Below are 25,642 nucleotides of genomic sequence, written 5' to 3'. Positions count from 1 at the left end.
CTCCCCTCTGCCTGCCTCAGTTTACTCTGCATGTCAAGGTGTCATCACTAGCCTTGTCTCCCTGCCCATCCATCCATTCTTCGGGGATGTTCACTCACCCCATGTGTCTCTCCAGTCTGAAGACTAACTTAGGCATTGAGCAGATGTGCTGCGGGTCCTCAGGGACTTATCAACTGGTATTAACAGCCTTTCCTAGAGCCTGTCCACAGTCATGGTTGCTCCTTTGAGGAGACCTCAAGAAGGAATTTTCATAAATTTCACAGCCAGCAACAAGATGAATCACAGGACTTGGGCTGTGGAAATGAGGTCAGATTTGGAATTCAGTGTTGGGGGAAGCCTGCTGAGAGCTGATTTTTTTTTTTTTTTAAAGCCCTTGGAAAGAATTATTTCTCAGCTTGGTTAATGGACTGCAACTCTGTAAATACAACTTCTTTAGCATATCTTGGTATTTTCTCTCTCTCTCTCTCTCTCTCTCTCTCTCTCTCTCTCTCTCTCTCTCTCTCTGTGTGTGTGTGTGTGTGTTATGTGGTATATGTACATGATTTTGTGGATATATATGCATGTGTGTGCATGGATGCTCCAGTATGAGGAAGCCAGATAGCAGGTGTTTTTCTCAGTCTCTCTCAACCATGTTTTTTTGAGAACTGGTTTCTCTTTGACCCTGAGCTCACTGACTCAGGCTGGTCAGCGAGATAGCTCATCTGCTGCCTCTGCCCCACAGTGGCTGCACTGCAGACATTTATTTGAGCTTTCTCTCCAGCCCAGCACTCTTAGAAGTTTTATATAATGCTCCCCGGAGTCAGAAGGTTTGTTCTTTACAGGTCTGGCCTGAGCACTGACAAGAAGAATTAAGCACATTGACACAGAGATCACAGAGGACACATTGCTACAAGCTGTTAGTTCACAGACACCTAGTGATCTCATTGAACCTCCCAGTCAGCCGGAGACTCTCCCAGGCCTTCCTGGATGGTCTCAAATTTCTCATCCTCACAGCACACTAGCCCAGGAGGATGCTACTAATAGTGTGACAACTTCAGAAGCATTAGCTTCACAGGCCATGAGTGATGTGTTTAATTTTCTCTTTAACATTCAGAAACTGCTATGCAGTTCTTGTGAGCAGTCTCCCTGTATTCACTCCAAAGCTAGAGCAGAATGTCACTGTGGAGGCTGGAAGGCTGCGTGTTAGCTCTGTGGCTTGGGGTTAGAGGAAGGTTTTGTAGAAGCTTCCTGAGTCTGATAACACTCTCCATTTCTAAGAACTTTCCTTGCTGCTGAATCTATCTTCCTCATAGTTGACCCAAAGCTCCAAATTTAAAGAGCACATCCTTGAGGACAGCCCAGACACAAAAAAGACAGTTCTGCTTGCCAAATTAGGTTCTCTGAGATGTGTTCATTGGAGCCATGACTCTGTGTGCTTTGTGTCTTCCTCTTATATCAGGGCATTATCACAGACCCACTAGTCCTGCACCTCTGGCTGTGTTCTTGTCTTTCCCTTTCCTGAACTTTCATGGAATTCAGGTCACTATTGAGATTAGGAGAGTCAGGTCACAACCAAGAGAGGAGTCTTCCTGCCTACTACAGGTAGCCAAAGAAGTGTCTTCTAGTGATTACAAAACCCCTTCTTTTCTGTGCACATCTAGAACTCTAACTTGTGTTTTACAGCTGAGATTCAACAAAGCCCCCTCACCCATGAAGCACCCAGAGTGTCATGTCAGGTAGGGAACATCAAGGTTCAGTGGCCACCCCTCAGTAGACATTCTTCTGTTTATTATGATGTCCTTGTCCTGAAGTCCAGCCTCTGCTTCATCAAGTCCCTACAATTTCAGGTCCTTTAAGACCCTTTTTGTTCTTACTTATTTATTTTGTAATTTAAACAGTTGAGTATGTGTTTCCTTACCTAGTCATAGGCAGGATGAATTAGATTCCAGGTATGCTACATCATGCTCTGGGAAGTCTCCCCTAAGTAAGACATCATCCTCACTCTTCAGGAATTGAGTGGTCTTATAGTGCAAGGCAATCAGTGCAGTGACTCAGCTGTGAAAGGATTATAATTGAGAAGAAAAGGAGACATGTCAGACTGCCCTACAAAACTCAAGAATCACTTGACAAAAAAGCGATGGCTTGGGCTGGATCTGCAAGGTTGTGAGGGAATTACAGCCCAGTAATTCTGCCTTCTACTTCCTGGTCAAAGAGTTAAATGCATTTCTCTTTTCAGATTCCTGGAGACAAATGCTTTTCTGGTTTTTGGCTTTTCTGGTTTTTTGGCTTTTCTGGTTTTTGTAAGGCTCACAGAGGACCACTTGGTAATACAGAAGGCTCCAGGCTTTTACTCTGGGTACACAAGCCACAGAGCACAGAGGCAGCTGATGCCAAGGAACAGCATCATTACCCCTCAGCCCCCTGATATTGCTCCTGTAAAAGCTATGGACACACTTCCCAAATGCACAGTGGTAATTTTGCTTTTCTGCTGAAAAATGAAGAAGCAGGCTTGCATTGGAAGAGGATAGCGAAGAAAGAGAATAAACTTTCTCTTTGTGTAGAATTCTAAGTACTGGTGGGTGAATTGCTGTACTTGGATAGGTTACCATGGAACACTCATCAGAACTATCATTGTTTTTTTAAGCTTAGAGGGGAAAAAAAGAAAAGGCTGAGGGATGTCTGTTGACCAGGCATTTAGGATTTTGTGGTAATTATGGGCAGAGTTTGGAGGCAGTATTATAGTTGTCACTGATTTATTCTAAATAATTCAAAATGATCTATAGATGTAGGATCACCCAGAACTGAGTCACGTCTGACTCTTCATGTGTGTATGTTTGAGTCCCAGCATAGATTAATACGATTTCAGAGTTTATTATTATCTTAAGACATGTATCTTAAGTCAAGAATGTATCATCTAAATTTCTGTTTTAATGATTCAGGGGTGAACCAAATGAAGCAGATTAAACAGAGCACCTGTTTCATTTACTTGTTTCTTTTATTAACATACTTGGAGGCAACAGCAATGAATTCTTACAAGGAAAAAGGGGACAGAACATTTGAAACCTAGAGGAAACATTTGTGGATGGAAATAAAAAATAAAATAAAAATGTGGGACTTTATTCTTTAATAATTTATATTAGTAATAATGAAAGCCATATACTGTAAAATAATGTCAGTCTAGACTTTGAATGTACACTTTGATTAATATTTATAGCAAAGTATATAGCTGATTTTCTTTATTTTACTGTCAGATGAGAAATCAAGGCTTAGACATTTTAAGTAGCCTGCTAAAGTTTTATTACTAGAATACAAAGTAGAAATAGCTTAAATTCAATTAAGTTTGGTGTTATACACTGCGAAGGGCTGGTTTGTGGTTACTGAGTTTAATGAGATCTGACTTTGTCTTTTGAAATAAAACACTATGACAATGAAAGGGATTTTATGATGTTGACATATCAGAAAGTTATAGATAAACAAAGGCAGATCTTAAAATATAGGCAATATTATCAGGGTTGGCAAATCACTGTGAATCCTTCTGAAGGAGGAGAGGACAGTAGACTTCAAATTTTGACAAATGAAAAAGACCAATTTAGATAAGAGAGGAAGAAAAAAGAAGTATAGAAGCCATGAATAATAGGTCTGTGTAGTCATAAAATTATAGTAGCAACAAAAGGGGACAGCAAAACATATGTGTAACTGGGATCACACAACTGCTGGGAAAGCAATGCTGTAAGACAACTTGGGTACTCTGTGTGTGTGTGCATGTGTGTGTGTGTGCATATATATGAGAGGTAAATTTTAGGGAGAGTTTGTGATTTAATGGTTGAAAGTAAAATTTTAAAAACTTCATAACAAAGATACAGAGTATTACAGTTAGAGGTTTCTCCAACCTGAATTTTTCTGTTATGTCTGGAAAAGCCCAGGTAAGAGAAAGTTGGATTGTGAACACAGGCAGTTCTGGGAGCTGAGAAAAATAACAGCTGTGAGATGTTAAAGGAAAAAGTCAATGGGGAGAGTTGAAAAGATAAAAGGCATCAGTTGTAAAAACTAGTAAAGATAGTTTTCAATTTGGATACATAGATAAGGGTTTATTCACACAAATATTGATATAACAGACAAATGTAGGATGTCTGGGAAGGCTGGGTAAGCCACCAGCTTTGAATGTTGAGTGTGTGGGCTCAGGGATGCAAACACAGGAATGGAGTTGTGCTTCTCAGAGATAGTTTTGCACTAAAGATTCACTTGGAATGAAATGATGCATATTAACTAGTTAAAACCATGGAATGATAACTCACATAGGAAACAGGAAGAGGAGATCCTGAAACCCTGGAACTGACTGACGTGTAATGAGGGGGAGAAGATGTGGGATGTAGACTACCCAGGAATAACTACTGGGTGCTATGTCCCGAGGCTGCAGGAGATGAGTGTCAAGGTGACAGATGACTTAGCCTTCAGCATGACTTACACAGTCAGCATTGTGATTTCAAGTTGACAGGTTTGAAATGAGCCATTGAGTGGCAGAGATAGCATCGCTCTCAAGACAGCTGTGTTCAGTGTTTACTCTTATCCCTCATGACAGCTAAACTCAGCCTTGTTCAGATGTGTGGAAGACTCATCTGTAAACATTTGTATCCAGAAGGATTTTCTTTCTTAAATTTAACTTTATTCCCTTGTATTGCAGGTTAAGTCACCTTGTTCTTCTGATGAACTTGGTAGCTGTATCTGTACTGGCTTAGTGTATCAAGAATGGAGAAGTCATGACTCTGGTGTCTTTGCACTCTTCTTTCTCTGTGCTGTTGTTCACGGCTCTTAGCAATTCCAGCTGGAGGCAACCCCAGCCCCCTTTTTTCCTAGTAGGTGTTCCAGGCTTGGAGGAAATTCAGCACTGGATAGCATTGCCCCTGGGTCTCCTTTACCTCTTTGCTCTAGTGGGCAATGTGACTATTATCTTTATTATCTGGACTGACTCATCCTTGCACCAGCCTATGTACTTCTTCTTGGCCATGCTTGCTGCTATTGACCTGGTCCTGGCCTCCTCCACTGCGCCCAAAACCCTCACAGTTCTCCTGGCTCATGCCCATGAGATTGGGTACATTGTCTGCCTGACTCAGATGTTTTTCATTCATGCCTTCTCTTCTATGGAGTCAGGCATACTTGTGGCCATGGCTCTGGATCGCTATGTCGCCATCTGCCACCCTCTGCGGCATTCCACCATCCTGCATCCAGGGATTATAGGACGCATTGGGATGGTGGTGCTGGTGCGGGGATTGGTCCTCCTCATTCCATTCCCCATCCTATTGCAGAATGTTGTCTTCTGCAGAGCCACTGTTATAAGCCATGCCTATTGTGAACATATGGCTGTGGTAAAACTTGCCTGTTCTGAAACCACAGTGAATCGAGCTTATGGGCTGTTGGTGGCACTTCTGGTGGTTGGGGTAGATGTTCTGGCCATTGGCATTTCCTATGCCCTCATCCTCCAGGCAGTGCTGAAGGTGCCAGGGGGTGAAGCCAGACTTAAGGCCTTCAGCACATGTGGGTCTCATGTTTGTGTTATTCTCATCTTCTATGTCCCTGGAATGTTCTCCTTTCTCACTCACCGCTTTGGCCACCATGTTCCCCATCATGTCCATGTTCTGCTGGCCACTCTCTATCTCCTTGTGCCACCTGCCCTCAATCCTCTTGTTTATGGAGTGAAGACTCGGCAGATCCGCCAGCGAGTACTCAGGGTGTTATACGCAAAAACATCAACTTGAGCACATCCTAATCACTGGCTACAGAAGACTCCACTAAGAGCTCATGGCTGGTATAGAGTGTAGGAGCAGAAGTGATTTCACAGTGAGAATTTCTACTCCTATTTGTCTGTGCAGAGAATACCCATAGTTATATGGCTCAGCATACTACTGAGATATATCTGGGTATCTGTGTTTATGGTTATTTCTCCTTCATCTTATTCTTTTCAAGTCCAACAACTCTCCACTGCTGTCAGGGGGATAGGATTTTTTTTTTTTTTACCTTAATCCAATAACTGATCACATAACACTGTGTGGAATGAGACTGGCAAATCTGTGCCTGACTTCGGGCTAGTTCATAGTGACTTCAAAATCTCTAAGCCAATGCAGTGGATGCAGTAGATGCATATCACTTGCTCATGGTGTCTCTTAAAGAAAGCAAAATGGTCACTTGCTGAATTACCACCTTCCATTATAATGTAGATGTTACTTATTTATTTAAAACAAACATAAATGAATTAGGTATTATATGTAACTTATTCTTGGAGAGACATTATAGAAAAAATTATATTTCTATGTAGTGATTTCCTTTTTAAAAGGTTCATGTTTTAAATTTTATTCATATTTTTGCTTAGCACAAATAGCAGACAAGACAAAGTATTAACTACATCTGCTTTATAAGTATTAATTTAATAAAAGCAATTATAAATTTTTTGCTAACAAAGGTAGCAAATTGTACTAGGCTCTGATGCACAGCTTCAGTAAATGTAGAAGCAATGTTGTTATTTAAAATGAGTTTCTCCTTTGGAAATGGTAAATATATTGTGGCTTCAATACTTCATCTATTTCTAGAGATAGGAACCAGGTCAAAACTCACAGAAGGATTGCCACACTTGGAGTTGAACAACCATCTAAGATTCTTTGTGCTTTAAACTTATATGGTACTTTGGTTTGCTCCATTGAGCTATGATGCTAAGGTGCTGAAGGAATGCTGTTGTGGGAATTTATTTCAGAAGTGGTCAAGAGGGCAGCCAGTGCTTCTGATCACTTCATCTTTGTACGGTTTACTACTGTAGAGTACCTTTCTTTCAGAGAGACTGAACATTGTCCAGTGTGACTGGCATATGTGGTGGGGTAGTGAGGATGGATGTGAAGAACACTTCTTCAGGAAGAATTATGTTTTTATTAGCAGGCATATCTAGAACTTCAACTCTTTTAAGTTGTCCTAGGGAAATGCAGGCTATGGCATAGTATACCCATTGGGAGGAAAATCTTTTTTGATCTTAGAGCCATTTTGTTTTGGGAACCTATAAAAGGAAGAGTACTCTCCTAATTACTATCACATGGTGGATCTGGGAATGTGGATATGGGCATAAGCTCTGCAAAGGCTTTCTTTGACGACATGATGGTTGGAGATGACAGAGCAACAATACAGAAGAGCCTGTATCCCTGATACAGTCTAGATCATAGGCTGTGAAGAATCTAAAATAGAAATAAACTTGTGTTTGGATTAAGCCACATGAATTTGGGAAATATGTGTTGCAGCATAATAGCCTGTAGCTTAAAAGTATGTATTGGATCCGGTGAGATGGTTCAGTGAGTAAAGAGATTGCAACACAAACATGAATATCTAAAATTAATGTAAAGCTATGCATGGTGGCATGTCTAATTCCAATGCTCGCCTGAACTTAACTTAACTTAGCTGAATACAGGTCCTCAGACTGTGCAGCAAGAACTCACTGAACCGTCTTCTCTCCTGTTTGAAAAATCTCCTGAAGCTGAAGCCAGGACCACACAGTTAAGCAGTCTTTAATAACTGACTCTGGTGATCAGATTTCAAAACTATTAAATTAAAGCCATTTGAAATATACAGAACACTGATGCTTTTTTTCAAACTAAATACCATCATCTTTGCTCTGTGAAACATCTCTTTAATAGAAAACTGAAAATATCAAATAAATGTATTTATTATATAGCATTGCAGTCTAACAAAGAATCAGTGAATGGTGGTGCTGAGGAACAACTGGGTTTACCTAAAGAAAACAATTTAAAGGGATTTCTTTGAATATTGAGTAGAAACTAATTATCTGTTTAATGTGTATTGAGAGGGAGAGACAGAAGTTAGGAGGGAGGGAGGGAGAGAGAGAGAAAGAGAGAGAACATGTGAGTGCTACATTTCAAGCTTCCTATGGCTGCATGTGATTGATCTGGAGTCCTAGTTATTTGGTTGCTTTTGCTTAACTCTGTGAGAAATGTTCATAGTTACATGGTGTTGGACATGAGGCACACATTAGATCTGGTTACATAACTGTTTATCTGGACAAAAGTTTGCTAGCCCCTCTCTTAACAATTCCATTTTAGTTGGGCAGTGGTAGCACACTCCTTTGGTTCCAGCAATCAGAAGTCAGAGGCAGGTAGATTTCTAAGTTCCAGGACAGCCTGGTCTACAGAGTGAGTTCCAGGACAACCAGAAAAACTCTGTCTCCAAATAATAATAATAATAATAATGATAATGATAATAATAATAATAATAATACTTATATTTTAATAATTTCCATTTTAATCTGAAGGTCCTGTTCAGTGATCTCTAACTCTATTTCTAGTTTCTAGACCTCACTGTTCTTTCCTGTATGTTTTCTTCAAATTCCTTGGATACATTTTGCAGTTCTCAAATCACTCTGACGTTGGGTTCCTTACAGCTATATTTCTTTTCATTGTGATGTGTAGCCTTCCTCAGATTTGAAGCTGTGGCTGTGACTCAGGTGTCTCTGGAGTGATGGGCAGAATGGAGTTCAGGTGACTGCACACTCAAGTGTGTGTGTGTGGCAGGGGTTGGTGTGTGACACAAGTTAGATGGCGATGCCCATGTAAGCAGAAGAAGGTCAGTGTGTCGAGGTGTGGCATCTCTAAATTTACATTCTCACCTAAAAACAGCGGGAAGACTAGGTCAGCATCCTACAGAGATGTTTGCATGTCTGTGTTTCCTGTGGCACTATTCAAAATAGCCAAGATATAGAACTTGCTTAACATCCCATTACCAAATAAACAGAATAAATTCATCGTGTACATTAGAGATTTATTCATCCATAGTGAAATTGTGTAGGGAAATTGTTGAAATTATAGATGGTTGTGTTAAGTGAAGCCATACTTGGAAAGACAAATACTGCGTATTTTCTTTATCTGTGGAATATAGACTGTAAAATTATCCTTGCCAGACACGAACATAGGAGGGGAGATTTGAGAGGAAAAGAAGGTCAGAGGAAGGAGGAGGACAAAAGAGCAAAGTGGGAGAAGATGATCAGAATACATGACACACAGAAAAGAAAGTTTCGTAGTGAACACCATCATTCTATGTCACAAATATATGCTATAATAAAAAATAACTGTAAAAACTAAAAACATATGTAACATAACAGTTCTCAAGCCACTGGATATGAGGCTGAGTGAAAGGCACCAAGCCCAGCAAGTCCTGTTTACAGGAGTCCCGTTTTCCAGCTCGCTCTGCTCCTTGTCTAGTTCAGACTCTCTGGCTATTATTTATTGACTCTCTTGAAAATAACCCAACCTTTTTTATCTTTCCTATACTGTAGTTAGTTAAAAACCCCACAGTTTGCTTATCAATAAATAAAAACATGTTGTGAGATTTTAATCTACTTGAAAAAAAATCACCATGAATAAACACATATTTCATGTAAAATTTATCATCATAAATTTCAGCCTGAAATTTAGTACCACATGGAATACTGTGTGAAATCATGGCAGTAAAGGGTCCTTATGCAGTACCACATTGCCCAAATAATAAAACAAGCTTCCCTGTAATCTTTTTCCTTCCCTTCTATCTCTGTTTAGGAGTCAGCCTTTTGTACCAGGTCTCTATTATTTCTATTTTACTTTAAAACCATTCTCTCCTGCACTTACAATTTAGTTGTTTCATAAATAGAGTTCTTAATTCTTCAGCTCATTACCCTCTAAGTCTGCTTCCCAAGTCATCGGGGTCTAGGAAGAGGTGAGATTTAAGAACTCCTTAGCTGGGCAGTGGTGGTGCACACCTTTAATCTCAGCACTTGGGAGGCAGAGACAGGTGGATTTCTGAGTTCGAGGCCAGCCTGGCCTAGAGAGTAAGTTAGTTCCAGGACAGCCAGGACTACACAGAGAAACCCTGTCTCGAAAAGCCAAAAAACAAACAAACAAACAAACAAACAAACAACCCCCCCCTTTTTTTTCACCAATGTCCTGGCTGTTTTACTCCAACAGGCTAAACAAAGAGGGTAAGACATACAGAATGAAGCATGGAGAGCAACCAGCAGACAGAGTGGGCAAGGATCTTTGACTCACTGGCTTCTACTAAACAGAAAGTCAAGGATGTGAGAGCTGTGGGGAACTGTGGATAAGTGGGCATGTGTGGAGGCACCTCCTGTGTGGTCTGCTTTTATACAAGGATTCCATTTCCTGCTGTGGATGAGGCACTAGGCAAGTTGTGCCTCCTTTTGCCTAGTTGGTAGGTAGAAGAGGCCTGCAGTGGGGTTGTGGTGTGGGATGGAATAAAGCCACAAATACTGGGTTTAGTTTGTTGCTGGACAGTGGGTATAGGAGGTTAGAGAAAGCTCTGACAATCTGGTTCACAGCCCACCTCTCCTTGTTTCAAAAGTTTCAGGTAGAAGTCCCCATGGAAAAGTTCTCTAGTGAATTCAAGATTAGTTTTTCTGTAATTTCTCTCTGGTCATTTTTTTTTCACCCAATGTAGTCATTCACACTCTTTCAAGTTAACAGTGATACTCTTATTTTCTACAGAATGCACACCTATAATTTGCAGAAAAAAACCCATTTTGTTGGGTGTGGTGATTTATGACCATAATCCCAACATTTGGGAGGTTGAGGCAGGAGAAGCAAGAGTTCAAAGTAGGACTAGCATTTATGCTGAAACCTTGTCTTCAAAACCAACAAAATCCAGCCAACCCCCATCAAACAAGCAAGCAAACAAACAAAACCAATAAAACAAAAATTCCAAAACAAAAAGCCACAACAGAAACAATAACAAAACCCAGCCAAACAGACAGACAGCCCTCCATCCCACCCTAGAGATCACATCCTGAAGGCTATGTGTCAGCTTGACAAGGAATACATTAACGTGTGGTACTCTGCGTTGGATGGGACGCTTTGGATAGAACAAGCTGAGAAAGATCTGATTATGTGGTTCTTCAATGAATTCTTTCCTGATATATCCTAGATGCTATTTACATGCCAACTAATACAGCCAACCCAGTTTTAGAAGTTTGCAATTGCTTTTTACTATGTGAAACACAACAGTAACTTCAGAGTTTGCCTCCTTCTTCCAGTTTTTTTTTAAACTTCTACACTCCAATGTTAAATACCACAGAAATGGGCTTTAACAAAGGTGAAGCCCAAGTGATGCCACTGGGCATCATTTAGTTTCCCCATAAGTTACCTGTCTCAGTGAAGATGGTTGAAAAAACAAGCCAGACACTTAGAACAGGCCCAGAAGCGAATTCACATACAGGTAGAGATGACAGGGAATGCAGATGAAGACCAGACTTGCTTGTTTCGAGGGTCCTACACTATGATAATGTTCTCCTAGCAGAAGCCTTTGAATAATCTGTTGAGTAGATAAAATGAAGTAGAATTTCAAGTTGGTGAGATATAAATATTTTGTAAATATCTTCTGAAAGAATCTATTTCTATCTATCTATCTACCTATCTACATATCATCTATCTATTTATCCATCTATTATCTATCTATCTATCTATCATCTATCTATCATTTATCTATTATCTATCATCTACCTATTATCTATCTATCTATCTATCTAATCTATCTATCTATCTATCCATCCGTCTATCTATCTATCATGGTGTGTGTGTGTGTGTACACACATCACAGGTATATGGATTATAGTGGAAGCCAGAAGAGGGAGTGGGATCTGTAGTTAAAGCCAGGTGTGAACTCCAGTCTTCAGAAAGGGCAGAAAATGCATTTAATCTCTGAACCATCTTCCCAGGCCACATATTTTGTCAGTTAACAGGAAATCTATGAAAGGTCTTTTTGCTAATACAGACTGGTTATGACAGCAAAGTTTGGTATGTTAAGGTTGTACAGTCAACAGGAGTAGACAATAGCATTATTGAAGGAAGAAGTCTCTTCATTATTGTCAAGGCAACAGTGCCTTCGTGTGGCTATGAACTGGAATAACAGTACAGGAACTAATTCCAGTTCTCCACTGTTATTTCGTGTTTGAAAGAGGACTGACAACTCTGTTCTCAGCAGTCACTGAGGGCTTTCTAAAACCTATGGGTGAACCAGGTGCTTCATGAAGATTCTGTACTTCCTGCCTATAGAGCATATAGGGCTTTTAGTAGTTAATTTAATAGATCAAAGACAATAAAACACACACTTTTTCCCCCTCTGGTGACATTTAAGTCAATATTAAACCAATCATATTAGTCAAGCCTTTATTAATAAATTTTTGGTATTTAACAATCTATTACTATTTATATTGTATTTATATATAAATGAAATATATAATAAGTCTATTTATTCATTTAACTATAGAAGCAGGGTTTTACTATGAAACCTGGAATTAACTATATAGTTCAGGTTGTTCTTAAAATTGGTATCCTCATGCTTCCCAAGTTCTAGACCTAAGAGCATATGCCACCATACGTAACTATAACAACATCAATTTAGTTCATCATCTAGCTAAGTATTAGTTATTGGTTCTTAAAAAACATGGTTACTTGCTTATAGATAAGGTACTTTTAGAAGGACTTGTGTTCAAAAGAGCCAGTTAAAACTCATGCCAAAGAAGCAGGCAGGCTGACACAGATGTTCACCTCTCATTCTGCTCCTCCAGATCCAAGGGCCCAGTCTCACTCCTAACTCTGCAGCACAGCACCTGCTGGAGTCTTTCTTTCCACTTTAGCCTTATCCCAAATAGATCAGGAGTCTCTTTGCTCACAACTAATTACATTATCTCAGCCAGTAGGCATTCCCTGGGAACACACCAGTTGAGCAATCAAGAGAAGCAGATACACTAACTGAAGACCTTCATCAATCCCGCCCTTCCTCCAAATTCAATCCCCTAGTCTCATCCTTAGCTCTGGAACAGACATGTTGCAGCCTTCCTTCCCCCACTATCCACATCTCCTGTAGATCCCACAGATCATTCTTTCCCAACCTCCTCCACCACTAATTGTTTTATCCCAGCACCAACTATAGCAGGCACACCCTGCTAACCCACTAGCCAATCCTACCAGAGAAGCAGGCAAGTTGTCTTCAGATCTTCCCCTCTCCCACTATTTCTCAAGATCCAACTGTCAGTCTCATCCCAAGCAGTATAGCCGGCCTTCTGCAGTGACTTTGTTTAATTCTCTACCCTTATTCCAAGGAGACTAACTAAGCAGATCTTGGTGGAACATTGTTTTCTTCTCTCCTGTGAAGCCTCCCAGATTCTATCCTATTCCTAAGTGTCAACACCCAATATCCAGAAACACATTTTACCTGGAACCCCCAGTGGTTATACCTGTCAGATCCACAGAAATTTCTACCAGGCAACATACAGCCATTACACTTTCTTAAAATCCAGAGGAGAAATATGAACCAAGGAACCAAACAGCATCCAACAAAGACAAGACCTACTATCTGCACATAGACCAATAACCACCCCAATACCAGATGCCTAGATGTTGGCATAAAAACGCAATCAATAACGTCCAGAAAAACAATATCTTCACTAGAGCTCAGTAACCCTATGAAAGCAGGTCCTGAATATCCCAACATAAGAGAAGCACAAGAAAAAGACCCTAAAACAGCCTTTATGAAAAATGATAGAGATTCTTAAAGAGGAAATTAATAAATCTTTTGAAGAAACCCAAGAAAACATAAAGAGTGGGAAGAAATGAATAAAACTGTTCAAGACCTGAAAATAAAAATAGAATCAAAAAAGAAAATTCAAACTGACAGAACTCTGGAAATGAAAAATTTAAGAATTTGTATAATTCTTAAATTTGGATGAGAAACTGAATAACCAATAGAATAAAAGAGATAGAAGAGAGAAAGCAACTTAACTGCTGAAGACATGATAAAAGAAATGGATATATCAGTGAACAAAAATGCCAACTATAAAAAAATCCTGGCATAAAACATCCAGGAAATCCGGAACACTATGAAAAGACCAAATCTAACGATAGTAGGAAAAGAGGAAGGAGAAAAAAACCAGGTCAAAGGTTGAGAAAATATTTTTCAACAAAAATTATAAAAGCAAAACTTTATAGTTTAAAGAAGGAGATGCCTTTAAAGGTCCAAAAAAAACATACAAGAATATCCCTTGGCAAATAATAACAAAATACTAAATATACAGAACAAAGAAAGAATATTAAAATCTGCAGGGGGAAAAGACCAACTAACATATAAAAGCAAATCTATTAGAATTATACCTAACTTTTCAATGGAGACTTTAAAAGCCAGAAGATTTTGAACAGATTCAATGCTGACTCTAAGAGACTAGAGAGCAGACTGTTACAGTCAACAAAATATTCAATCACCATAGATGGAGAAATAAAACATTTCATGATAAAACTAAATTATATTGGTGCTGTTCATAGCACTGGGCTTTACTGTCAGCTTGCAGCGAACAACCTATTGTCTTGGCAACAGCCTGGGTTGTTTGTAGACTTCAATGGACCCCTTTGGCCATCACTCAATTGGATGTAATCCATTCCAGAACTGTAAGTGAGGTAACCTAGACCTAGAAAGATAGATATGGTACATATTCACTTACATGTGCATATTAGTTGTTTAAATAAATGATAAGCTACAATTTGCAGACTCAGAAAGGTTAAGTGTAGAAGAAGGGACAAGAGAGACATATGGATTTCTCTTCAAGGGGTAAATAGAATGGTAGAATGGGTTTTATAGGTAGATGGGGGTGGGCTTGGGGAAAAGAATAAGAGAATTGGGTGGGGGAGGGGAAGTGAAGATGGGTTTGAGGGACAGACAGCTAGAACTGAGGGACATTTGAGGTATGGCATGTAAATCTCCTGTAGTACAAACTTCCTAAAATATGTGAAGTCAATCTTAATAACGTCTCCAAATATTGAGGGACACAGTACCGTTTGGCCATTCTCTTGTGAATGAAGCTTACAGTACACTGACTAGGTTACATTCAATTTACTTATTGGCCAAAGAAGTCCCTCTGAAATACCCAAACAACCCAGCCTGTTGACAAGACAATAGATTGTTTTCTGCAAACTGACAGCAAAGCCTATTGCTAAGGACAGCACCAACACAACTCACTGAATGTGGAAAGGTCGAGCTGGTGCCTACATAGAATCTTCACCCATACATTCTAGTGTCTTTGGTATGGGAAAGTACTTTGTTATTGTGATGGTTTGTATATGCGTGGCCCAGGGAGTGGCACTATTAGGCGGTATGGCCTTGTTGGAGTGGGTGTGTCACTGTGGAAGGGAGTGGACTTAAGACCCTCATCCTTGCTGCCTGGAAGTCAGTATTCTGCTAGCAGGCTTCAGATGAAGATGTAGAACTCTCAGCTCCTCCTGCACCATGCCTGACTGGATGGTGCCACGCTCCAGCCTTGATGACAATGGACTGAACCTCTGAACCTGTAAGCCAGCCACAATTAAAAGTTGTCCTTACAAGAGTTGCCTTGGCCATGGTGTCTGTTCACAGCAGTAAAACCCTAAGACAGTTATTAAAAGAGAAATGTAAACATTAACCCAGCTACAGACCCTTTGATCTACAATTTGTCTGTATATCTGTAGTTCAAGTACTGGCCTCCTTGTGTGTCAAATCCAGGTACCTTCTTCAGCCAAAATAATCATTTTTATACTCATTAGAGACAGTCAAAGTTGCATTGCTTACTTTTAAAAATCATATTTAGTCATCTCCATCATGTGGTCAAGATGGAAGGGCCGATTTGTAAGCTACGACTAGAGAACAGATAAGTGAGAGGGGAAAGGAACCCCAGCTCTCTCCTAACTTGGTCCTTAGGCTAGGCTTATCTGACATGTTCCTCAAATCTGTCTTGACGGTGTCTTCTGATGCTATTACAAGCCTGGTATTTTATGAAAACACACACATACACACACACACACACACACACACATTGAAGTTTTCATTTTAATATTTGAGTTAATACAGAGTTCTTATGGCGGTCAGAGAAGAAAACTAGGCACATAATTATACTAAGGAATGGAAAACCTTGTTAGACTTTTCATAAAAACCACTGTGTTTACTGTGAGCTCTCTGTATTCTCAGGTTTTGCCACAAACCATTGCTATCTAATTAGGCCAATAATGTTTGCATTCATATTCAACACATATAGATTTTGTCTAATACTAGCCTTCAAACAATATAGTTTAATTGCTTATATAAAATTCATATTTTGTTAGTTGTTACACATAATCTAGAGACAACCTAAAATATACAAGAACATGTACCATAGTCTATATACAAACACTATGGCACTCATATAAAGGACTTGAACATCACATCTACAGCATCAATGGGATACTGGAACTAGAACCATTCCCTCATGGACATTAGAAACTGATGGTACTTGGATGCTGCCATAGTTAATTACTAGAAGCTTATTGTACTTGGATGTTGTTGTCATGGTTAATTACTAGAAGCTGATTGTACTTGAATGATGCCATGATTAATTTTAATTGGTAATTTGACACATTCTAGCATTATCTGGAAAGAAAGTCTCAGTGAGAAACCGCCTAGATTAGGTTGACCTTTAGGCATGTCTGTAAGGGATTATCTTGAGTACATTAATTGAAGTGGGAAGATCTATCCACTGTTGTGCTACCATTCCCTAGGAAGGGATTGGGAATGAAATTGGTATAAAAGTGGGAAAAACCAGCTGGTCACTCGTGTGCTTGTGTTAACTCATTAGTCCCAATTCTTAGCTATGGATGTAACATGACAAGTTGCTTCAAGTTCCTATCTTGACTCCCGCACATTGATGGACAGTAATCTGGAATTGTGAACCAAGCAAACTGTTTCTTCTTTGAGTTGCTTCTGTCATAGTCACAGGAAAGGAAACTAAGATGTTTAGAAAAGAATAAGAACTATACCCTATTTCAGGGGCTGAGTGTTTCCCTAAATCTATAGTCTTTTCATTATTTTTTTAAATATTATTTTTGAGTTGGGGTCTCTCTGTTTTTATTAGAAAAATGTTTATTGATTAAGCTTATTGATAAATCCATTTGATTTTCTTTAATTAGATGGTTCTGTTTATATATATAATAGTATGTACTCACTGATAAGTGGATATTAGCCAAAAAGAAACTCTGAATATCCACGATACAACTCACAGATCATATGAAACCCAACAAGAAAAAAAGACCACATCAAAGTGCGGATGCTTCAGTCCTACTCAGAAGTGGGAAGAAAATAATCTCAGGAAGTAGAGGGAAAGAGGGATCTGGGAGGGAGAGAGGAGAGAGAGGGAAAAAGGGGAGCTGGTTCAGATATGAGAGGAGATGGAGGAGAAGTACAGAGGGTCAGGAATTTGAAAGGAGGAGACTAGCAATGGGGTAGGGGGAACTGGGGGTAGCAACTAGAAAGTCCCAGATGCCAGGGGCCCAAAAGCTTCCCAGGACCCAACAAGGAGGACATTAGCCAAAACAAACGGGGGATAGAACCTGTAGAGACCAGATCCAGGATATAGGCACTGACCCCGGTTTAGGGATGGGGGGCACCCACCCACCTCAAAAATATTAATCCAGAATTCCTCCTTTCAAAAGAAAGTGCAGGGACAAAGAGTGGAGCAGAGAGTGAAGAAAAGGCCATCCAGAGACTGCCTTACCTATAGGGATCCATTCCATCTGCAGACACCAAACCCAGACACTATTGTTGATGCCAAGAAGTACTTGCTGAGAGGAGCCTGATATAGCTGTCCCTTGAGAGGCTCTGCTAGAGCCTGACCAATACAGATGTGGATGCAAGCAGCCAAACATCATACTGGGCATGGGGACTTCAATGGAGGAGTTAGGGGAAGGTCTAAAGGAGATGAAGGGGTTTATAACCTCATAGAAAGAACAACACTATCAACCAACCAGACCCCTCAAAGCTCCCAGGGACTAAACCACCAACCAAAGAGTACACATGGGGGGAGACCCATGGTTCCAGCTGGGTATGTAGCAGAGGATTGCATTATCAGGCATCACTGGGAGGGGAGCCCCTTGATCCTGGGGAGGCTCGATGACCCAGTGTATGGGAATGCTAGGGTGCTGAGGCGGGAGAGAATGGGTGGGTAGGGGAGAACTCTCAAAGAGGCAGGGGCATGGGGAGGAGATAGGGTGTTTGTGGAGAGCAAACCAGGATAATATTTGAAATGTCAATAAGTAAAATAATCTATAAAATATGTAAAAAGAAGTTTCTGATTTTCATTAGTTATTTATTTACATTCTAGACATTGCCCCAACCCATCCCATTTGCCTCTGAAAGGGTTCTCTTCCCCCATCTTGCATCCTCCTCCCTGAGGCCTCAAGTCTCTACAGTATTAGGCACAGCCTTTTCCACTGAAGCCAGACAAGGCAGTCCTCTGCTATATATAGGGTGGGGGGTGGGCGAGGCTCAGACCAGCCCATATATGCTCCCTGGTTGGTGGCTCAGTCTCTAGGAGCTTCCAGGGTTCTGGGTTCCGGGTTAGTTGAGACCGCTGTTTTTTCAATGAGGTCACCATCCTTCAGCTCCTTCAATCCTAATTCCTCCATAGAGATCCTAAATTGGAGTCTCTTGATGTAGCCCTGTTTGTACTGGAACTTACGTTGTAGACCAGTCTGGCCTTGAATTCACAGAGATCTGCCTGCCTCTGTCTCCCAATGGTTGGGAACAAAGGTGTGAGCCACTACATCTGGCTTATGCTCACTTTTATAAGAACAAATGTTAAATGTGTGTACATTAACCAAGAGAGGAATATTCTTTGGTCCAGGAGTCTTCTCTCCTCATAGTTGCTGAGGGAATGTTCTCCTTGATTGACTTTGTCGTATATTGTTGGCTTAAGAGATCTAGGGAACTCTGTAGTTCTATAACCAACTAGTGTCAAATACATTTCTGAGATCACTAGACCAACTTTCTCTACATTTCTTCCACATTCCTAACAGGTAGGCTAAATACTTCCTTATGTGATTTCATTAACTTTAAATTCTTATCCATATGACTTGCATGAATCACTCAGTTAATAAACCAGCTGTAATGAATACCAGGTTTTATTCTTTCTCTTTTGTACAGAATGATGGATAGAACTCTGCTTAAATGCGCTCACAAAAAGCCACCTTATATTCACTATTGTCACAGTGAGACTTGGATTTAAGGTTCTATACCCTGGCTATGTCTCTGCCTGATTTTTGAATTTGGATGATGATTTAAACTACCCATGTTTCAATTTGTCTCACATATATAAATGAGTAGTTTTAGTTTTTTTTTTTATTAGATATTTTATTTACACTTCAGATGCCATCCCCTTTCCCCATTCCCCCCACCCCCTTAGAAAACCCCTATCACATGCCCCCTTTTCCTTTTTGCATTTATACATTTTTTTTAAATAATGTTAATCATACGCGTTATAAGTTTGGAATTGTTCAATCAGAGGTGTAACCCACTGACCGACCTAGATATAACAACTATCTTTGACTGGTGGAGATACATGAATATCTGCCTCCCTGTCTCCCCCCTCTTTCTCTCTTTCATCACCTAGCTTCTCCTATCCTTCTTCTCCTCCTCTTCTTACTCCTTTTCTTGCTCTCAGTACTCCTCCTACCTTAGCTCCTCCTACACATCACCCTTCCTGTTAAAATGAAACTTTTCTCTCAAAATACAATTAGAGCATAATTATGCCAATTTGTACCAGTGAGGTACAAGATAGTCCTAATACCCAGTCCATCATTTTGTTGACTAACCAGCACCTCTGTCATCTATCCTAACTGAAACATTTAGTTCTGAACCTGGCTTTAGGATGAATGTCAGCTGACGACCATCCACTCAAATCTTTTCTCTTACGGTAAATAGCTATAAGTTTTCAACCCCATCAGAAATCCAGAATGACTGAGTTAACTATAATTGTGGGAAGCACAAAGCATAGCTTCTAAAACTTAGCCAATTTATAGAGACCTCTGAACACCTGAAAAGCCCCTATACTACCGAACGTTGGAGCATCAAATCTTCAGCCTTCTGGCCCAGAATCATCTGACAGACCTTGGTGATGCAGGATTATTAAGGACTGATTACTCTGTCTAGGCAGATATAATCAGTCGACTATTCTGCATGTGTGTCCTTTTCTGGACAGTAATTTGTCTGTAGATGGAGAGAGGCAATTCTTGCCTAGTGGCTGTTACCACACAACTGGAGTAACTCCAAGGATGCTCAATTTCTTCTTAGAATCCACGACAGGAAGCTGTCAGGAGCAGACAGGTCTCTAATCAATATGAACATTAATATATAAATATTTGTAGCATCAGTTCTATGGACTTCTGATGTTTTGAAAACCAACTATCCATGTAAGGTAACCTGGACTATTTTCTGTTAACTCCTCTCGGCTATTTCTAAGTAAAATATGGAAAGCACCTTAACAATAAACTCAAAAATATGAATTTGCTATAGTCCCTTAACTCATAGGTTAACCATCCCAAATCAGTTAAAAAAGTTAAAAAAGGGCTGGGTCTAGGCATTGTATTCCTAAATGTGTTATACAGGCACAATGCCCATGAGTGTATCAATATTCATCTCATTTTTATATTAATAAGAGGCTCGTACCAATGAAAACCTTAAATTCGAGATCAAAGTAAATTTTGTACCATTTAAGAATTTATAACTTCATCTTGATAATAAGTATATAGATTTCTACCAGTAGGTTATGGCTATGCAGTAAGTCCTAGCTAATCCCCCCTGTTCCAACAAAACCACTACTTGTCCCTAGAAAGACAGACCATTATTAGCCACATTAGTCCCCAAGCTCAGGGAATAGGGGCGCTGACTCTTCTTTAACTTCTTCAAGCTGATTAAGGGCATTGAGATTTTAGAAGAGGGGTGGGAGGGAGAGTAAGTTGATAAGCCTCTGATGCTGTGTCTTCACTGAATCCAGATGGAATTCCAGGACATCAGAGGTTTGGGCAGGTCTGCTCAGTTTGCTTGATGAGTAGATACACCAAGGCTGTGTATTCTGCAATATACAATTCTCAGAACAAGTTATAGTATCAAGAAAAAAGAAAAAAAAAAATTCTACCCCCAGGGGGCTGACATTTTTTTTAAAGATGTTGGTTCTGAAGACTTTTTTTTTCCCCGCTTCTTAAAATTGGTTGTAGTATTTACGTTTCAGATTTTATTCCCTTAGCCTACTTCCTCCCACCACCCAGAAACCTATCCCATCCCCCTCCTCATGTTTCTATGAGGCAGTGACCACACCTACCCCCCTCACTATCCCCTCCCCGCCCTCACATTCCCCCCCCCCCCACTGTGTGTTCATTCATTCATTTTTCATTCATTTTTTTTTTTTTATGGGACCAAGAAACTCCTCTCCCACCTATGTCTGACAGGGCCATCCTCCCCTACATATACCTCTGGAGTCTTGGGTCCCTCCCTATGTGTTCCCAGGCTGGTGGTTTAGACCCTGGGGGGCTCTGGTTGTTTGGTATTGTTGCTTTCCACCTGGGGTCAATAACCCTTTCTGCTCCTTCAGTCCTCTCACTAAGTTCTCCATTGGGAAACCCCTGATCATATCAGTGGTTAATTGTGAACATTGTCCTCTGAGTGTTTTAGTCTTTGGCTGACCTCTAAGGAGACAGCTATATCATGTTCCTCACATTATGCACTTCCAGCCATCCACAACAGTGTTTAGATTAGGTGGCTGTACATGGGGTGAATACATAGGTGGAAAGATCTCCTGATGGTCCCTCCTTCAGTTTCTGTTCCATGTTTTGTTTCCCTATTTGCTTCCTTGAGCATTTTTATTTCTCGTTCTAAGTAGAACTGAGGCATCCCCTCTTGGTCTTCCTTCTTCATGAGCTTCATGTGGTCTGTGGGTTGAGTCTTCGATAATCCAAGCTTTTGGGCTAACATCCGTGGAGATATGTTTGTGTAACTCTCTTCTTTTGGGGTTTTTGGAAGATTACTTTCTTGCTTTTTCTAGGTTGTAGTTTCCCTCCTTGTGTTGGAGTTTTCTACCAATTATTCTTTGAAGTGCTGGATTTGTGTTGAGATACTGTGTAAATTTGGATTTGTCATGGAATATTTTGGTTTCTCCATCAATAATGATTGACAGTTTTGCTGGGTATAGTAGTCTGGGCTGGCATTTGTGTTCTCTTAGGGTCTGTATGGTATCGGTCCAGGATCTTCTGGCTTTTATGGTCTCTGGTGAGAAGTCTGGTGTAATTCTTATAGGTCTGCCTTTATATGTTACTTTGCCTTTTTCCCTTACTGCTTTTAGTATTTTTTCTTTGTTTTGTACATTTGATGTTTTGACTATTATATGGCGGGAAGTATTTCTTTTCTGGTCTAAACTATTTGGAGTTCTGTAAGCTTCTTGTATATTTATGGACATCTCTTTCTTTAGGTTAGGGAAGTTTTCCTCTATAATTTTGTTGAGGATATTTACTGGTCCTTTTAGTTGGGAGTCTTCCCCCTCATCTATACCTATTATCCTTAGGTTTGGCCTTCTCATTGTGTCTTGGATTTCTTGTATATTTTGGGTTAGTAGCTTTTTGTATTTTGCATTTTCTTTGACAGTTGTGTCAATGTTTTCCATGGTATCTTCTGCACATGAGATTCTTTCTTCCATCTCTTGTATTCTGTTGGTGATACTTGTGTCTATGACTCCTGATCGTTTTTTTAGGTTTTCTATCTCCAGGGTATTGTCCCTTTGTGATTTCTTTATTGTTTCTACTTCCATTTTTAGATCCTGCATGGTTCTGTTTAATTCCTATTCCCGTTTGGTTGCATTTTCTTGCAATTCCTTAAGGGATTTTTGTGTTTCCTCTTTAAGGGTTTCTATCTGTCTACCAGTGCTCTCCTTAAGTTCTTTGAGAGTGTTATTTATGTCTTTCTTAAAGCCCTCTATCATCATCATGAGAAGTGATTTTAATTCTGATTCCTGCTTTTCTGGTGTGATGGGGTGTTCAGGGCTTGCTCTGATGGGGGAGCTGGGTTCTGATGGTGCCATGTAACTTTGGTTTCTGTTGCTTACATTCTTGCTCTTGCCTTTTGCCATCTGGTTAACTCTAGTGCTGCCTGTACTTGCTGTCTCTGACTGAAGCCTGTCTTTCTAGTTATCTAGCTTGTGTCTGATCTCCTAGGGGTCCAGATGTCTCTGTGATCTTTTCCAGCTGCACTGATTATAGTGGTACCTCTAGGATGCCTCAGGATATGGTGCCTCCAAGGTAGTAGTCCAGCTAGGTGTCTGCTGTTCTGGGTGCAGTGTCTCCTCTAGAATATCTCAGGATATGTTGTCTGAAGCTCTGAGTTCATTTGTTCCTCTGTGGATCTGGATTGAGTGGAACTTCCAGTATGTCTCAGGTGGAATCCGGGGTCCACACAGCAGCAGACCTGGCAGAGGTCTGATCTAGGCCTCAGATCTGAGAACTAGTTTCTAAGACACTGTCCAAGTTAGAGCGCCTGGGATCCCTGCTTCCTCTGGGTTCTTGGATGTTGGGGGCAGAGCTGCCACCCAAGATCTGCTCAGTGTTCTGGCCCAGACTGGAAGGAACCAGTGTTCCAGGCCGGGAGTGACTTCCTGGGTCCTTTTGGTTCCCAGTTACCCCCTGTTTAGGGCGGGCCCTGCTGTCTGCTTACCTAAGATACTGCCTGAGTTCGAGCCCCTGGAATCCCTGCTTCCTCTGGGTTCTTGGATGTTGGAGGCAGAGCTGCCACCCAAGATCTGCTCAGTGCTCTGGCCCAGACCAGAAGGAACCAGTGTTCCAGGCCGGGAGTGACTCGAGTAGTTTTAGTTTTATTGAATTATATCTATGAAAACATTAAGTGTCTTCAATCACAATCACTTCCCTTGTCTTGTTACCCTCCCCCTTCTATTCCTTCCATGTCTTTTGAAAAAATTTAAGTGAAAACTGTATGTATTTAGGACCGAGAATGTCGTTCAATGGCAGAACATTTCCCTAGCACTCATGAGCCCCTGAATTTAATCCTGAGCATGGCCAAAAGGGGAGAATATATTTTACATAGGTGTACGATATGGTGTTTTGAATGTTATGCACAGTGAACTGAGAACTAACTTTCAAATAATTATTTTTTTTAAAAATTTATTTTAAAAAGGCAATACACATTTTCTTATGCCAGAAGAAAAACATTTTTTTATATAAAAAATCAAGGATGTCATACTGAGACCCAGAAATATCTGTGTAAATGTGTTACCTATCCCTTGTCTTGCTGGCCACATTTCCTGTCAGCTTTGCAAACCCAGGAAATCTTCCTTCAACTTGTCACAGTTTCCCACATTGCTACTACTCTTTTTCAATTTCTTTTTTTCTTTCTTCTTTTTTAAAATCAAACTGTGATTTTTACTTTTTCACACAGGGGTTATAAACACAGAAAGGCAGGATGTGGGGAAGGGGATGACACAGGAGCATAGGTGTTCAGGAGGAGTACAGATATCTTCCAGAACAGAGTATCAGCTGGGTGAAGGTTCAGGGAACATGTCACTATGACTCTGTCTATGATTCACTTGTTTCTTATCTAAGCTGGTACTATCCACCAAGGTTACCTATCCACAAGGTCTAAGGCTATTAGTTCTTATCCAGGCCTGTAAATTTCCACCAAAGCTGCCTTTTTACAATATCTTATAGCTATCTGTTTCAGTGTTTTTCCACAGAGACCAAGGCTTTGTGTTAGCAGGCTGACTTAGGCCTATGGCTGATTTTAGGCCTTCAGTGTATAAGCAAGGCTTCCCCTGACATCTCCTTCATTTTCCAAGTATATAAGGACCATGGCGATTCCAATCTTACAAAGGCGAGAATAGAGGCCTGACCTCCAGTGATTAAAGGGTACCTTGTAATGGCTCTGGTCCTCCTGTGGTTGTTCAGTGAGGCATGAGGGCCATACCTGTCTCGATGTCTTTTTCCTGGAGAGGGGATACTTTTGACATCAACCCCTATGCAGCCAGGTTTGTCCCTCAGGGAACCGAGGAGAATATTTTTAATTTTTATTTATATTCCTTTGCAGTGCTTAGCCTCACAGCCTAAGCAATAATTTAAATCACCAGTCAGAGGGGGTTCTGGGTGGCCCCTCTCTGTTTGGTCTAGGGGCAGAAGTCCCCTCTTTTAGGTTGGGTCGAGATGGGTTTTGGGAACACCCTGGATAGAGTAACAACCTTGTCTTGAGTCCCGTGGTCTTCCATAGGAAACTTATAATGTATCTGAATAAGTTTTGCTGTCAAAATTATTTATCTGTTGTTTCACAAAGTTAGTCAGCCTATTTAAGGCCCAGGGACCAAAAGAAATAAGCAAAAGTAACACACATTATCTGTCCCAAAATGGAAGGAAGTAGGGTTGGCAATCATGAAGGGGTTGAAAACCAATTCTTGTACAAGCTCTCATCTTTCTCTCTCTCTGTCTTTTCTCAAGACCTTCTCTGACCTTTTTCATGTTCTCTTTAACCATATCTGTCTTGTCTATGTAAAAGCCACATTCTTCTTTAAGGGCTGTACACAGTCTAGAGCTGTACACAGTCTTTTCTATTGTAAAAGAGTAAATCAAATCCAATAAAGTCCTTTGTAATTTTTGGAGATCACTTCAGACAGCTAAACGAGGAATTTCTTCAGATTAGTGATATCAATCTTTAGCTGTTTGATGTCCTTGTCAATGGCCCATCCAAGGTCTGAGTAGTATAAGTCCAGAGGCCAGCATCAGGATTAGAACTTCCAACAGCCAGCACTACAGGTGATTCA

The 25,642-nt window shown here is 40.4% G+C and overlaps 1 protein-coding gene across 1 annotated transcript; it reads left to right on the top strand.

Annotated features, from left to right (window-relative positions):
• The first annotated feature begins 202 nt into the window (after positions 1 to 202).
• On the top strand, positions 203 to 7,573 carry LOC117694444 (olfactory receptor 52L1-like). Its single transcript, XM_076916390.1, has 2 exons — positions 203 to 306; positions 4,661 to 7,573. The coding sequence occupies exon 2, from the start codon at positions 4,737 to 4,739 to the stop codon at positions 5,730 to 5,732; it is 996 nt and encodes a 331-aa protein (XP_076772505.1). The 5' UTR covers positions 203 to 306; positions 4,661 to 4,736; the 3' UTR covers positions 5,733 to 7,573.
• The last annotated feature ends 18,069 nt before the right edge of the window (positions 7,574 to 25,642 follow it).

Source organism: Arvicanthis niloticus, chromosome 1 (genome assembly GCF_011762505.2).
Source record: "Arvicanthis niloticus isolate mArvNil1 chromosome 1, mArvNil1.pat.X, whole genome shotgun sequence".
In the NCBI taxonomy this organism is placed as follows: domain Eukaryota; kingdom Metazoa; phylum Chordata; class Mammalia; order Rodentia; family Muridae; genus Arvicanthis; species Arvicanthis niloticus.
Note: the sequence above shows the minus strand (reverse complement) of the source record. Positions and strands in the feature narration are given on the sequence as shown.